This window comes from Pezoporus flaviventris, unplaced genomic scaffold (assembly GCF_033815535.1).
Source record: "Pezoporus flaviventris isolate CSIRO_AGI_PZ_B2104156 unplaced genomic scaffold, CSIRO_AGI_Pfla_v1 ptg000031l, whole genome shotgun sequence".
Lineage (NCBI taxonomy): Eukaryota > Metazoa > Chordata > Aves > Psittaciformes > Psittacidae > Pezoporus > Pezoporus flaviventris.
The window spans coordinates 63,471,767-63,485,778 of record NW_026892579.1 but is presented as its reverse complement, the minus strand read 5'-3'; the positions used below and the strand labels follow the sequence as shown (position 1 = coordinate 63,485,778).

Genomic DNA, 14,012 nt, shown 5'->3' with positions numbered 1-14,012 from the left:
ATCCTGCTTTCAGCTGTGCTTTAATCCAAATTTATTAAAGGAATGCAAACCAGCACATTTTACACAGACAGCTGAAATAAAGTGCAGAGACATTTATGTAATACTCGGCATCGATGTGCCCATGAGAGTAATTTTATCAGGGACTACTCTTAATTGCGTTTGGACAAGAAATCTCTACAAGTTGAAGGTATCTCAGAAAGTGCCTTCAGGGATATAAGTATTTTCTTCTTATCTTTTGAGGCCTGCCAATGTAGGGATAGTTGGTTTACTCTGTATTTGCAGTTTGGGGGACAGATAAACTAAGATGATACTAGTGGAAACTGCATTCCTTAGAAAGGACGTTCATAAAAGCTTTATTTTTCTTCAGCAAATAGGGCTCCAGAAACTCAGTCTGTGAGGATCCAGGTTGTTCTCTTGCGTCTTAGATGAGAAACAGAGGATGGGAGAGTATAAAGTTGAAGTACTCAAGTTTTGATGTGATCAGGACTTCTCGATGAAGTACCTGGGTCCTTGATGTAGTGATGTTGAGAGTAAGACATCTCAAAAAGTAATCCTTTTGCACTGTATTTCAGTGTACCCAGCAGGCACCTCTGCGAGACTAGGTAATGGTGGGCAGACATGGGTTGAGATAGTAGCATCAGAAGCCTTGCTCCTTGCAGCTGAATTCACTGCCTTTCAAAACCCTGCAGAAAAGGGGGTCATGCTTGCCACCTGTTGAGTTAAATGTTGTTTGTCCATCCATGAGATATTCTGTAGCTGCATTGCTTGCTGCAAGTTTGCTCCAGGTTTGCTGCGGTACAGTTGGAAGCCTGGTTTGTTTCCTTGAAGGAGGCTCTTCTGGAAAGAAACATTAAGAGGCTCTCATTTAGGTAACCAATTGTATATTTTATCTGCAGCTTTACAGGAATCATAGAATCATAGGATAGTTAGGATCGGAAAGGGCCTTAAGATCATCTAGTTCCAACCATCAAGAGCTGTACAAACCCCAGAGTGACTCAGAAGTTAAGATCTGTAGCTTGTAAAGCATGAACACTTGATGGTGTGACCGATATTATCAGATGTATTATGCAATTGTGTTGTGGTGGTAACTAGATAACCTACCCACGAGAGAGACCATTGTTTTAGAAGTGCTCTGCAAACATAGAATCAAATAGCAAGATCCAATCCCGATGCTATAGGGCTTGCTGTTTTCAAGACAATTGTTTCAGGCTTCTAATTGTCATGGAAATTCTGTGCTTAATTCTCCACCTAAAGGTCATGTTGGCAAAAAGAGAAGTGGTAATTGAGCTAAGGCTATAGAGCAGGTTTGTGTAGAACTAGGGCTTAAGTTTCTTCCTACAGGGTCTGGTGATGGAGCAGCTCTGATACAGCATGAGAGGCCCAAGTTTCCTTCAATGACTGTGAAGATCTGGGTCATTGTCATGTGGAGCAGTGTCTCTTGGTCCATCTTCTGCAGATAGAAGAGTCCCTGAACTGGAAGGATTACAAAATTATGGAGATACCTTTGGAGCCCAGCATGATCATGTTTGACTGCTGCAAAGTTCAAGTCTAGAACAGGGTTATTGCAGCAGAATATGGGAACTAAAAATCAGACTTGATTAGGAATTTTACTGGTCAGGTTACATCTACATGTAGGTAGATGTAAGTCTACATGTAGGTGCTATTTACCATACAGGAAGGCAAACTGCAGAAGAAGTATTTTGACAGAGTCAAGGCTGGGGCGAAACAGCATGCAGTTTACAGGCACCTCAGTGAAAACAACTGTTTTGATATATCAAGGGCTTTTTGATAGATGGGGACACAGTAAATGACAAAAAGAGTCTGCCTTTTAATGTGTGAGTAATCTTTCTGGGAAATGCAAGAGATACTCATTTTCATTGGTAGCTAGCTGCATTTTTATATGAAACAGAACTCCAAGGGCTGTAAAACTAGTAATATGAGGTGCCTGGCAACTCTTCATCAGTCTCTGTAGTGATAGGACAAGGGATAATGGGTTCAAACTTAAAGGGAAGATTTAGATTAGATATAAGTAAGAAATTCATTCCTGTGAGGGTGGTAAGGCACTGGAACAGGTTGCCCAAGGATGTGGTAAATGCTCTGTCTCTGGCAGTGTTCAAGGCCAAGTGAGACATTATCTTGAGCTGCCTGGTCTAGTGTGAGGTGGTCCTGCTTGTGGCAGGGGGTAGCAACTGAATGAGCTTTAAGGTCCTTTGCAATCCAAGCAATTCTGTGATCCTATATGCAGTGTTTGGGAATACTGTCCCTTTTGGCTGTGCCCATCTAGGAGGGTTCAAAGGCATTACCCAACTGTGGATCCAGGAGCTCTCTTGCCTTCATGCCCAGTGTCTAGTCAGGATAAGACCTGACTTGTACATGACCATTGCTTAGCCCACCCAACACCCTTACTCCATGACAGAAACCAAAAAGCCACCTGTAGCTGCCCCCAGTGTCCTTCATCCCAGGTCAGCCTGGGGAGCTGCCTCCGAATGACCCAGCGAGAGCAGACTGTCCTGAATACACTTACTGACTTGAAAGCATGCTCCATGCATTGAGAGCATTGCAGTTTTTGTTGCCTAAATTCAAATTGCCAAGCATGCAAGTCTCTGAAATCAGCTGTGTGTATTCATGAGCTTGCTGCCCTTGCTGTATGCACAGGAGAGGATATTTCAGACAGGTACCTCAGTCTTCAACACAGAACAAAGCCTTGATCTAGGATACAGTAAGCAGTGCTGTAGCCTGCACACATTCTTGTTGGTTTGCAGTTAAGGAAGTCAGGAAGGCCTGGATCCTTTTTGTGAAAAAGTGATTGATTCTGCACAGTGTTATCCTGCATTTGAGCTTAATTTATGATGCGTTAATTGAGGCTGGAGGTGTGTGGAGGAAATTTCTTCTGTTAATGCAGCTAATCTGATTTTGTTGCCTTGTCTCGTCTCTTTGGTATGCCATTTGGTCTTGATTCCTCTACAATTTAATATCCTTCAAACTCTGGCTGAAAGAAATGCTCACGGCATGTTTAATGTCATAGTCTAACAGAAAAGTGCTTCCCAGATTCTGAAACTCAAAATGAAATGTGGCCATTTGATCCTGAAGGTAGTGTTGGCAAATTACATGTTTTTAACCTCCAGGTAGTTTGAAGCATTTAATTTTCAATACATTTTTTTGAAGTTCCATTTCATTCAGGCTTTGTATTAGGTAAAAATCACTGCCTCTGTTAAACAAAATAAATCTTTGTAATTGCACAAAGTAAGTCTCAAATGGCAGCAAAAAGGCTAATCATTATTAATATGAAGACAGGCTGAGAAGGTTGGGGCTGTTCAGCCTGGAGAAGGCTGCATGGAGACCTCATAGCAGCCTTCCAATATCTGAAGGGGGGGCTACAAGGATGCTGAAGAGGGACTCTTCATTAGGGACTGTAGTGATAGGACCAAGGGGTAATGGGTTCAGACTTTAACAGGAAGAAGTTCTTTACCGTGGGGGTGGTGAGGCACTGGAATGGGTTGCCCAAGGAAAGTTGTGAATGCTCCATCCCTGGTAGTGTTCAAGGCCAGGATGGACAAAGCATTGGGTGACATGGTTTAGTGTGAGGTGCCCCTGGCCATGGCAGGGGGTTGGAAAGGGATGATCTTAAGGTCCTTTCCAGCCCTAACCGTTCTGTGATTCTCTGATTCTCTGATTAAAAATGATTACTTTTTAAAAAGCCTGCCTTCTTTATTTCTGATTGCTTTGGGAATAGCAAATTCTCCAGGAAGTTACCTGGGGAGAAATGTAACAATCTTTTATTTTGGAACAATAAATAAATTGATGTCGTTTGTCAAACTGACTGAAATAATGGTTTGTGTTTTCTTTTCTGTAGGAATCTTTTGTCTTTGAAAGCAACTGTCTCTTCCAAGTGGATGAATTTGGCTTTTTTCTGAGCTGGAAAAGTGAAGGAAAGGTATAGTACAATTATGTCAGGAATATGTAGATATTATAGCACTTGGTTTATATTCTGGCTGGTTTTTATATATCTAAAACACTGAGTTAATTCATTTACAAAACTAACCTTAGTGCTGTTCTTTGACAGAAATAATGTGTTTAAGAGGGAATTACCAAATAAAAAGTGGAAATGCAGTGTTTAGTGTTAATTAACGGTGTTTGCAAATCAGTTTGGCTGCAGTTCCTGATGGAGCCCTGTGTCAACAGACCTTTGAACTTGTACCTTATTTTCCCATTTCAGGAAGGACAGGTGTTAGAATGCTCCCTGATCAACAGTGTTCGTTTTGGAGCTGTACCAAAGGTACTCTATACTTTTCATTGAAACCAAGAATATTTAAGCTGAAGGTGAAATGCAGGATGAAGTTTATTCATTTAAAAAATACCAGCAATACAGCTTTTATTTTGCAATCACAGTCTTAAAACGTAAAGTTTTAAAGTCAAACGATTTGGTGTGATTGCACCAAAGTGCAAAGTGGGAAGGTTCGCTCATCTGGTCTTTCTGATGTAGTACATCCAAGAGTTTCTAATATCCTGAGTTTCTAATTAATTTGTAAATGTTTATTCGGATACTTGGTTTAGGGATCTGGAAAAAAAAAGTCTCATATTCCAGAGTTGTTCCTGTCTGTTTAAAATCTGTTGTATCTTCTTGCTTTGTTGACATAAATCATTCCATGTTCCTCCACTTCCAGTCTTTAGAGTGATTAATTTTTCTTTTTTGTGGTGAAAATACATGTAATTTCTAACTTAACTTTCTGTTTACTTCTGAGTTCTCACAATCCTATTCCTAATTGTTAGAATACATTGGTTTTTCAGGTTTGCACACAACGATTCTAAGTGAAAGCACTCATTTAAGATGATTGCCTGAAGTTTAAAGGTGCTAATACGTATGGGGATGGAAAGGCATCTTTACCATAGCACACTGCATAACCAAAGCATTGCAAAAGTAACAAGTTATTTATTCTGTTGAACAGGATCCCAAGATACTAACTGCACTTGAGGCTGTTGGAAAATCAGAAAACGAGTTGGAAGGACGGATAGTGTGTGTTTGCAGTGGCACAGATCTGGTGAACATCAGCTTCACTTTCCTGGTAGCGGAAAACACAGAAATAGCTAAGGTATTTCACAATTAAGCAGTGTGTGGGAGTTAATGAACAAGAGGAGAGCTCCTCAGCAGTACTCAGTTGTTTTTCCCGAGTAAATCAGCCTGCTTGGCTGACTGAAATACCTGGTTGGATGTCTGCTGTCACACTCACACTCTACAAAAGGACAGCAAATACCCATTTGGAGCATTCTGTAACATGTCTGTGTGCCGTGGTGAAAGGAAACAGTGACTTTATCAGCCTCTGTATGCATGGTGATTTGTCAAAAGTAGACACTGAGACCATTACATATAGGGGACAGCATTCCCTCAGCTGTTCAGTGGCTTTGTGGGGGGCTTGTACAGCAGGCTGTGTGACGGTTCAGCAGTGGATCTGTAATAGACAGGGATGCTGAAGGGAAGTGCAATTGCTTTCATTTTCCTGGTGGGTGGAGCCCAGCCCTCCCAGTTCTGTTTAGCGATAACCTAATTGTATCATGTAGTTCATATTCTTTGAAAAGACAAAAGCAGGAAAGAAAATTCTCTGCAGTTAAGGGGATTCCAGCGTACCCAGGTTCTTTTCTGTTTCCCGTAGACACAGAACAGTCTTAAGAAAACAATGGTGCTTTTCACACGTCATCTTTCCTGAGAGCTTAAGATTGCAATTCACAGTGCAAGTTCTGTGGCTCCACCAAGGCCTGGTACTTGATCTCTCTGCTGTAAACTGCTCTGAGAAACTTGATCCAGAGTACTGATAGTATACTACGAGCTTGGATCCAGAGAATCAAGAGAGATTTTGCCTGTTAGACTAACTTTGAATAGTGATCAGCAACACAGACCTGCTAAAGCCCTCCTTTAAAATGGAATACATGTCTGCTGAGTGCAGCATCACTAAATCCCTTGCCAGAACTGGTTGATTTTTCATTGCTGTTTCGTTCCATATCTCTTTAAACACTGGCAGTACTGAGAAAACACAGTGATAGGAGAAATACTTGTATAACTTATATGGGTACACTAAATTGATTTTACTCTGTGTATTTTCATCAGGCTTGCAGAGAAGTGATATGCAACAGTTATGTTTTGAAAACATTTAAGAAGCAAAGAAAAGGAGATGCTGGCAGTATTCACTTTTGTGCTTAACCTACCAGTGGCTCTAATTTATTCTGAAAACAGAAAGTTGGAGTTAAGTTTCTTAGACACCTTAGATCTCAATAAACTGTATTAGAAGAATGGGTTTGTGAGGGGCATGTTGGACACTTACGTAGACTGTAATAGCTACGCGGCTACTAACTGCAGTTTATAATAGGCTTGATTTAATCCATGTTCAAAAGTGAGCCCCCCTTGTGAAATGACAAAGGCAAGACTTTGGAGAAGAAGGGGCAATGGTTGTAGGCTAAGCAGAGAGAAATGTGAAAGGGATGCACCTGCAATAATTTCTGCTGTTCCCCCTCCTGTTGCCATGAAGTCGAGCATTACTTGTCCCTTCCTCAGGTAAGGATCAGAATTGTTTGGCACCTGATTCAGACACTTTAAACCAAGGAAATTTGGTGACAGATCCAAATACTAAAGTCCAGAGCCTTTCTGCCCAGCAAAGAAGACAAAATGTTATTCTGCTTCTGTAGATAATGATTACAATTGGAACAGAAGCAATTGTTCCTCACTGTCGGTTGGTTTATAATGGAACTGAGTAACCATGACAAAAGAAGAAAATGAATGCAAGGTCCTGCTTCAGGCTATCAATGGGAAGCAGATTCTGCCAGGTCCAGTAGGACAGGGTGGCACAGAGTGTGGGGGCATTCTCCCTGGGGTAGGCATGCTGTGGGCAGTAGTGAACCCTGCCCTCCAGGCAGGGCTTCTCACAGGATCTCTGCATAGGGGCAGCCCCATGTTCCTCTCCCTCTTGTGGCGATGTGCTCATCAGGGTTGGCCAAGTCATTGCTGAGCTCCAAGTGTAGCTATTCCAACAACAAGAGTGTGTTTATTATCTTTCCACTTGTCTCCGAGCTCTAACTCTGGTATTTACATTCTATCTACTTAAATTCGATTGGTGTTTTCAGCTGAGAAATTTGTTTTCATTTCCACTCTTAAAACAACCACAAAATAGGGTGTACTCTGTATCTGATTGCAAGCAGCTGTCATGGTCCACTCCTAATGTAATTCCACTGTGGTAGTAAAGACTGCCTGTAAAAGGAGGAATTTAAAACCTAAGGTTTGGAATCCTGATTAAATAAATTATATAAGTTACTGTGAGCTAAAATTAGAACATACACAAACACATATTAGAGGTGTGAGAGTATATGTGTATCTTTTTTTACTTCTCAGATGGACTTTCTGTGCCCCTAGTAATCTGATAATCTGCTTTCCTCAGTCTAGGACATTTGAAAAGGCCAGTTGAGTATCTGGGGGGGAATTTCCTTAGTGCAGTGCTGATGGGAGGCTGCCTATCCGAAGCTGGCCTAAGTCCAATAAAGCTGTTGTAGTTCAGCAACCCAAAATCTGGACTTCTTCTCTTTCTCGTCCACTTTGGCAATGAATTAAGGAGTTGAACTTAAAAGATTAACTTAAGGCAAGTCAGCTCTTCTTAAATTCTTTAATATTATTGCACATCAGGGATAAATTTGTCCTGACAGTTGTTCTCTCCCAGATCCAGCTGTGCTGTTGGGAAGGATCATCTCTCCAGCTGATAGCTTTTGCACCAGCCAGAAAGTACAGTCTGCACTGACCTGCTGGCAGAGGACTTTATGTGAACACTCTTACTCATTTCAAGGAAAAGCCATAGCATTAAGCTTATGTTGCCCCTTTAGGGGCAGAGCTCACACCGGTGTTGAAGATAACCTGGCTCTTGAAAGTGCTTGTGCAACACGATTCCTCAGGTGATAGGTAGGGATGGGAGCAGCCGCAGGGAAGACAGGGTGGGAAGGAGAGTATTGTAACCTTTCACACTCGCATAGCTGGGTTTGACAGAAAATAGGTACTTTCTGCAAGTGTTTTACTGAGACAGTGAATCACGTGTTGATGGCTAACCTGAGAGGCACCCGAATGAATGGCGTGTGCTGAAATGCTTTATAACTCATATGCTGACAAACAATATAAAGGTAAAATGCAGCTTTATTGTATGGCATAGCAGCCTTCCAGTATCTGAAAGGGGGCTATAGGGATGCTGAGGAGGGACTCTTCATTAGGGACTGTAGTGATAAGACAAGGGGTAACGGGTTAAAACTTAAACAGGGAAAGTTTGGATTGGATATAAGGAAGAAATTTACTGTAAGGGTGGTGAGGCAGTGGAATAGGTTGCACAGGAAGTTGTGAATGCTCCGTCCCTGGTGGTGTTCAAGGCCAGGTTGGACAGAGCCTTGGGTGACATGGTTTAGTGTGAGGTGTCCCTGCCCATGGCAGGGGGGTTGGAACTGGATGATCTTAAGGTCCTTTCCAACCCAAACTATTCGATGATTCCATGAGTCTATTCCTGCAGTTGAAAGCATGCCTCAGCTTGTCACCTGATATGGTATTTTTCAGTTTTAAATACGTTTCAATTTGTCTGAAATGGTTACATGGCCCACTGTGGTTTTGGTACCATGAAGCGCCCCAGGCTGATGTTTTTTGTTACTGTTTCTGCTGTATGTCTCTTTGACTTCCAGAAAAAGTTGTTTCAGTTGACTCTGCTTTTTTTCCATGAAACAAACTATTAAAACCAGGTTGGATGAGGCCTTGGGTGATATGTTTTAGCGTAAGGTGTCCCTGCCCACGGCAGGGGGGGTTGGAACTAGATGATCTTAAGGTCCTTTCCAACCCTAACTATTCTATGATTCTGTGATTCTGTAAGTATTTGCCCAAATCGTATTGCTAGGAGAGCAGCTAAAAGGTAGCAGAAGATTCCCATGGGAATATCCCACAGTCACGTTGCAGGAAAGTTCTGTTTTCCCATAGCTGTGTTTTGTTTTGGTGTTTCAAAACAAAACTTTCCAAGAAACCTGCAGAACATACTTGAACAGAGCTCTGTAAGCCTCCTGCTGTTCTGTGTGTCCAGCTATGCTATTATATGGCTTATGTCTCATAGCCTGTCTGATAAGCATTTCTAAACTATGGCTGTCTTAAATATATGACCACTGCTTACATATTCACGCAGCCCTGTGCCAAGTATGTAATACCATGTTCTCAAGGGAAATCTTCATATCCCAGCCAGCCTGCAGTTAAGCGTCTGTGATTTCAATGTTCTTTTCAGCTTTCTTGTGATCTTTCTTGGCTATGCCACTGTGGAATTACCAGTAAATTGAAAACTTGGGCCCTGGTTCTCCATAGCCAGGAGGTTTATTTCATTGTGTAAGGCTCCACTGTGTTTGTCTTGGTTTGTATACAAAAGCAACCAAAATGAGTTTTCCAGCCACTTCCAGAGTAGACCCTTCCAATGACAGAAAAGTCATTCTGGGGTGGAAGGCTTTACTGAAGGGTGATAGCAGCCTGGACACATCAGGCAACTCCCAGTACAGCGTATTGTGTGAGCCTCAGCTTTCCTGATGAGGTATTTGAAAGTCAGATATCCGAATCCCTTTTATCTTTGTAATGGAATTTTCACAGCAGTGTCATGCAAGTCTGTGCTGCAGCTGGTTAGGTGGGGGATAGCTTTTGCACCGTCATCTCATCTCCTTGCTTTTGCTATCTTACCTTAAAGGTTCGGTAATGATCGTAACACAAATTGCTGCTGAGACATCTGCGTTGAGAGAAGAGGGACATCTACTGGTCACAGCATCGCTGGATGAGGGCAGAGGACTAGGCAATCCTGCCAGGCCGTGTCTGTCCTGGGAAGAGTTGGGAAGCATGGCTCTATTCAGCCTGGGTTTCCTGAACCTTCAAGCTCTCAGGCCCTTGACTCTGATAGCCAGTCCCAGGCACTGAATGCCAAAATCAGAGGGCAATGTCTCCTTGCCTCACCAGCTTTCCTGATGCTGGAATTGAGTGCGAGTGTAGAGAGTCTGCACTGAAAAAGTGAAAGTCAAATCTCGAGAGGTCTGGATAACACTGACCTCTTCTGTAAGTAAGCCATGAATGACCTTGTCTAGAATTCCATGAGCTGTAGGTTACAGTGAGTTTTAGCCAGTCATAATTTTTGCCCTTTTTAACCCTCCTAAATGAAAGGTTGGTGGCTAAGAGAGAGCTGAAAGGTCAAACTTATCTGTGTGCCCTGCCCCTGCTGCCTGTGCTTCATCGGTGAACCCTGGTTAACACAAGGTCACTAAGTGCCTTGGAAGCATTTGAGTACTACAGCAGAAGCTGATAGAGTGCTTCTAAGAGCGGTTTTTCTTGCACCTTCTCTTTAAAAAGGTATTAGTATTAGACCTTGTTAGAGACCTTGATAGAGAAAAACAATACAGCCTGCTTATTCCAACCTCCAATGGACTTAGGTTTTGGCCTCTCATGTCAGCCTAAGTGTCTGTATTTAAAGTGTATTTGGTTTTGGTTTTGTTTCTCTGGGACTGCATAGCAGGGCCCAGATTCCTCTTTGATATGAATCTGGAATAATTCTTGAAAGTAATTCAGGAGTTAAATTGACATTAAAGGTACTGAGCCGTGTTTTGAAAATTGGAAAATATTTAGCACCAGAATCAGTAAGAACCAAATGTATCCGGTATAGCTATCAAAAACCTTTTGTAACTCTACTTTCTGTAAGACCCAAGTAAAACGTTTCCTATTTACCACGTTTCTAAATTTCACCTTGTAGGATTTTCCTTCTTTGGAGAGGCAGTGATTTGGAAATGCTGAGCACAAAAGAAGAGAATTGAGGATTTTTTCCCTGTTTACTGACACGGGTTTACAGGTTCTTTCAGCTTCATCCATAAAATAAGAGTGTTGTCAGAGCATACAAGTAAGGCTGCTGCTATATTCTTTGTGGCATGCTAGCTGAGAAAAATCTGAGCTTTTCTCTCACAAGGTCATGAGTCAAGTGTACATTCAGTCTGGGAATGGTTGGCTCTCAGGAAAGCAATATGTTGTCAGCTTGATATTTGTCAGAGAACTCAGGTTTTGGACATTTGGTGAATATATGTGCACTGGGGCACAGTGTCTTAAAAGAGATCATAAAGATAGTTGTTGTTTGGAGACTACTCTGGCAGAAGAAAAGAATTTGAATGTGTTGCACTGAGCCTGTGTATTAACCTATGGATAAGAAAGGTTTTTCATTGTACATCATTTTGCCTCTGTATGGTATGTTCACAATCCAGAAGGATTTACTTTTTTTTACCTCAGCTCTTATTCCTAGTTAATTTAGGGCCAGCTGGTAACTGTGGGCACTCTCTGATGAAACACTCCAGAAAGCTGCTGTAGCCCCAAACTGAAGTACGTGCAGCCAGATGGTACATTGTACTGCAGCAGTTTGACATGGAACAGATAGACAAATGTATTTCTCCAAGTGCCATGTCTTGCCCAGGGGACATCGTGCCGATGTGAAGATGATTCATAGATGGACAGAGATGTGATACTTTTGAGGCTCATCAGTGTTTGGCTGTAGTTCTGTGCTGTTTCAGTGCAAGAGAATGCAATTCCTGATTTGGCATATCTATCAGGAAAGGGCATTATCGTTGAAAAAAAGATTAGGGAGCCCTCTAGAGTGGGAATCATCAGGAAAGCTCTTGCAAAGAAATTATTTGGCAAGTGGCTGGTGCATTGATTCCTGTACTTGGTTGGTTGGTTGGGTTTGGGGTTTTGTTTTAGTAGTGTTCCTTTTTGACAGCTGTTCCTGATGTACAGAAGTAAGTTCAGCACCGAGTGCAGGGTAACCTTATTTGTAAATGTTCGATTTTGTTATATCTGCTGTAGTTGTAATCTGTTGCCTTCAAATCAGAATAGATCTGTGTTTATTTCCTTATTGAAACAGTGACATTGCCAGTACTGCTCCAAAGGTGTTTCTTAGTAGGGGTTTTGAAGGGGTGAAGGTTATTCGAAACATTCATTTTTCATAATCTGATTTCTCCAGGGTTTTTTGTTTGCAGTGCATATCCCATTTTACTGCATGGGTCAGCAATTGCAAGGTTGAGGATCTTTCAAGGGTCTACAAACTAATCCAGATCATGGCAGGATGAATTTTTGTATGGATGTGAGCGTGTTAATGCAGCAGTAATGTTACATTTTACTGTTTAAAAAGCAAAATCAAAACCACAAATAAACCACAAAACCCCAAGCGTGGGTAGTTGAACTTTGACAGTTCTAGAAGGTTAAAATGTGTGTGAGATTTGTTCAGGCATGTATCCTGAAATTATCCCTGTATCATCTTAGGTGAGGGAGCATTCGTGGGAAAAGATAAGTGTTCCCTATGTCTGTCAATGGCTTCCAGCTATGTCGGTTCCAATAAATGATATTGCCTCTCCCCGTGAGCCATGCTTTCTTTATATTCTTAGGCACATCCATACCATGACTGCTAAATTGTCTTCTCTTTTCCCAACTGCATGAATAAATGGGAAGGCAGACTGTTGCTGTTGGGTTCTTTTCAAGCTCAAAAACACACCTAAGAAAACCTCAAATGATAGCTTTCCTCGAGAGTCAGACTTCTATTTTCAAATGATTCTCAGATACAACTTATTCTATTTGTATGCATATTTTATGCAGTACTCCTTAAAAAGGTTGTTTGAAAAGGGATATTTAATTATTCATAAATGTCTTAATAAATAGCTGTTTTTCTTAAAGCAAACCAGCTTTATAAGGTACGTTTGTGAGGAAATCTGATTAGCAGTTTCTTGTTTAAGAAGTTTGTGCTTGTAGTGTACCATATAAGACCAAGGGTCTGCTTAAGTGTGTTTATCTCCTGAATTTACACCTTAGACCTTGCTTTAGCTCATAGGGATTTACAGCCTGCAGTTTACAATGTGCCATTTCCCGAAGATGTTAGTATTCCTCCTATATAAATGATGAATTTTTCCATCTGTTTTGCAGATGTACAGCACTCATTCATGAAAAGAAAAACACACTCATCTGCATCTATTTATAAGTGCCAAATTCTGGATCCTGCCCAAGTTAGTTCAAGCTGCATGCACAGAATTTGGCCGGAAGCATGAAGCTTCTTTATTCATAAGGTTAATGTTAAGCAGTGGACCAAATCCCATCTCAGTTCCACCAGTGTAAATTATCTGTTGAATAATCCTAGAATCACAATAGCATAATTGAGATCACACTTGGCTTGTAGTGCTGTCATAATTTTTCTCCTCTTACAGCTTTATCCTCCCAGGATTCTTATTGAGTGTTCATATTAAGGCCTAATCCTTAAGCTTCTTCTATATACTACTGCAAAGTCTAGGTCAAGCTATAGTAGAAAAATAGATCCATAAAAAGGAATTAAGATAAGTAAGTGGTGTAATGCTGCTGTTGACTGAGTCATCCCAATGGTTACTGGAATGTTTTGCTTTGTAAGGATGAAAGCAAGAAAGCAAACAGGGCTTGAATATGTAACAGGGTGTTAGATGAGGTCAGCACCCCAGAACAATTGTGTTTCCTGTGGTTTGCTCTGGCTTATTGATATTTAGTTCCATTCCTGTTCTAAAGTGGACCAGTTAAACATGTCATCACATATTGTATAATGTTGCTTAGGGATAGCTAATATTGCCAGCCACAACTGAAAGGCAGGCGTATGTTTATACAGGCTATAAGTAGAAGGCTTAATAAATCAATCAGTGGACCGCTCGCCTCTGCTGACAATAAACTGGTTTAATAGCAGCACTGATGCTACATGTAGCACTTGAGAGAATGAAAAGCACGATCGCTTTGTTTAGTGAAGGATGAAATAGTAATGGGTAAAATGTGGCGGGACTTTTCCATGGTGTTATAGGCTGTGAAGTGGCCAGTTTTTTCCTCCATTCAGGTTATTAACATTATCCATAGCTGCAGGGAAGAAGAGCCTTCTCCCCAGATAAACTTAACTCCTCTTTCCCTCTTCTGTTTTCCTAATTTAGTGTTTCTGCATTTTCATGTTTTTCAG

General features: G+C 41.4%; 1 protein-coding gene across 10 annotated transcripts in view; it reads left to right on the top strand.

Moving 5' to 3' along the window:
* The window catches only part of PLCB4 (phospholipase C beta 4), a 198,837-nt gene that overhangs the window by 110,497 nt on the left and 74,328 nt on the right, over window positions 1–14,012 (top strand). For all 10 annotated transcript variants that reach the window (XM_061461558.1, XM_061461559.1, XM_061461561.1 and 7 more), the window contains 3 exons: window positions 3,854–3,934; window positions 4,217–4,276; window positions 4,947–5,090. In XM_061461558.1, coding sequence (XP_061317542.1) covers window positions 3,854–3,934; window positions 4,217–4,276; window positions 4,947–5,090 — 285 coding nt within the window. The remainder of the gene's footprint in view (window positions 1–3,853; window positions 3,935–4,216; window positions 4,277–4,946; window positions 5,091–14,012) is intronic.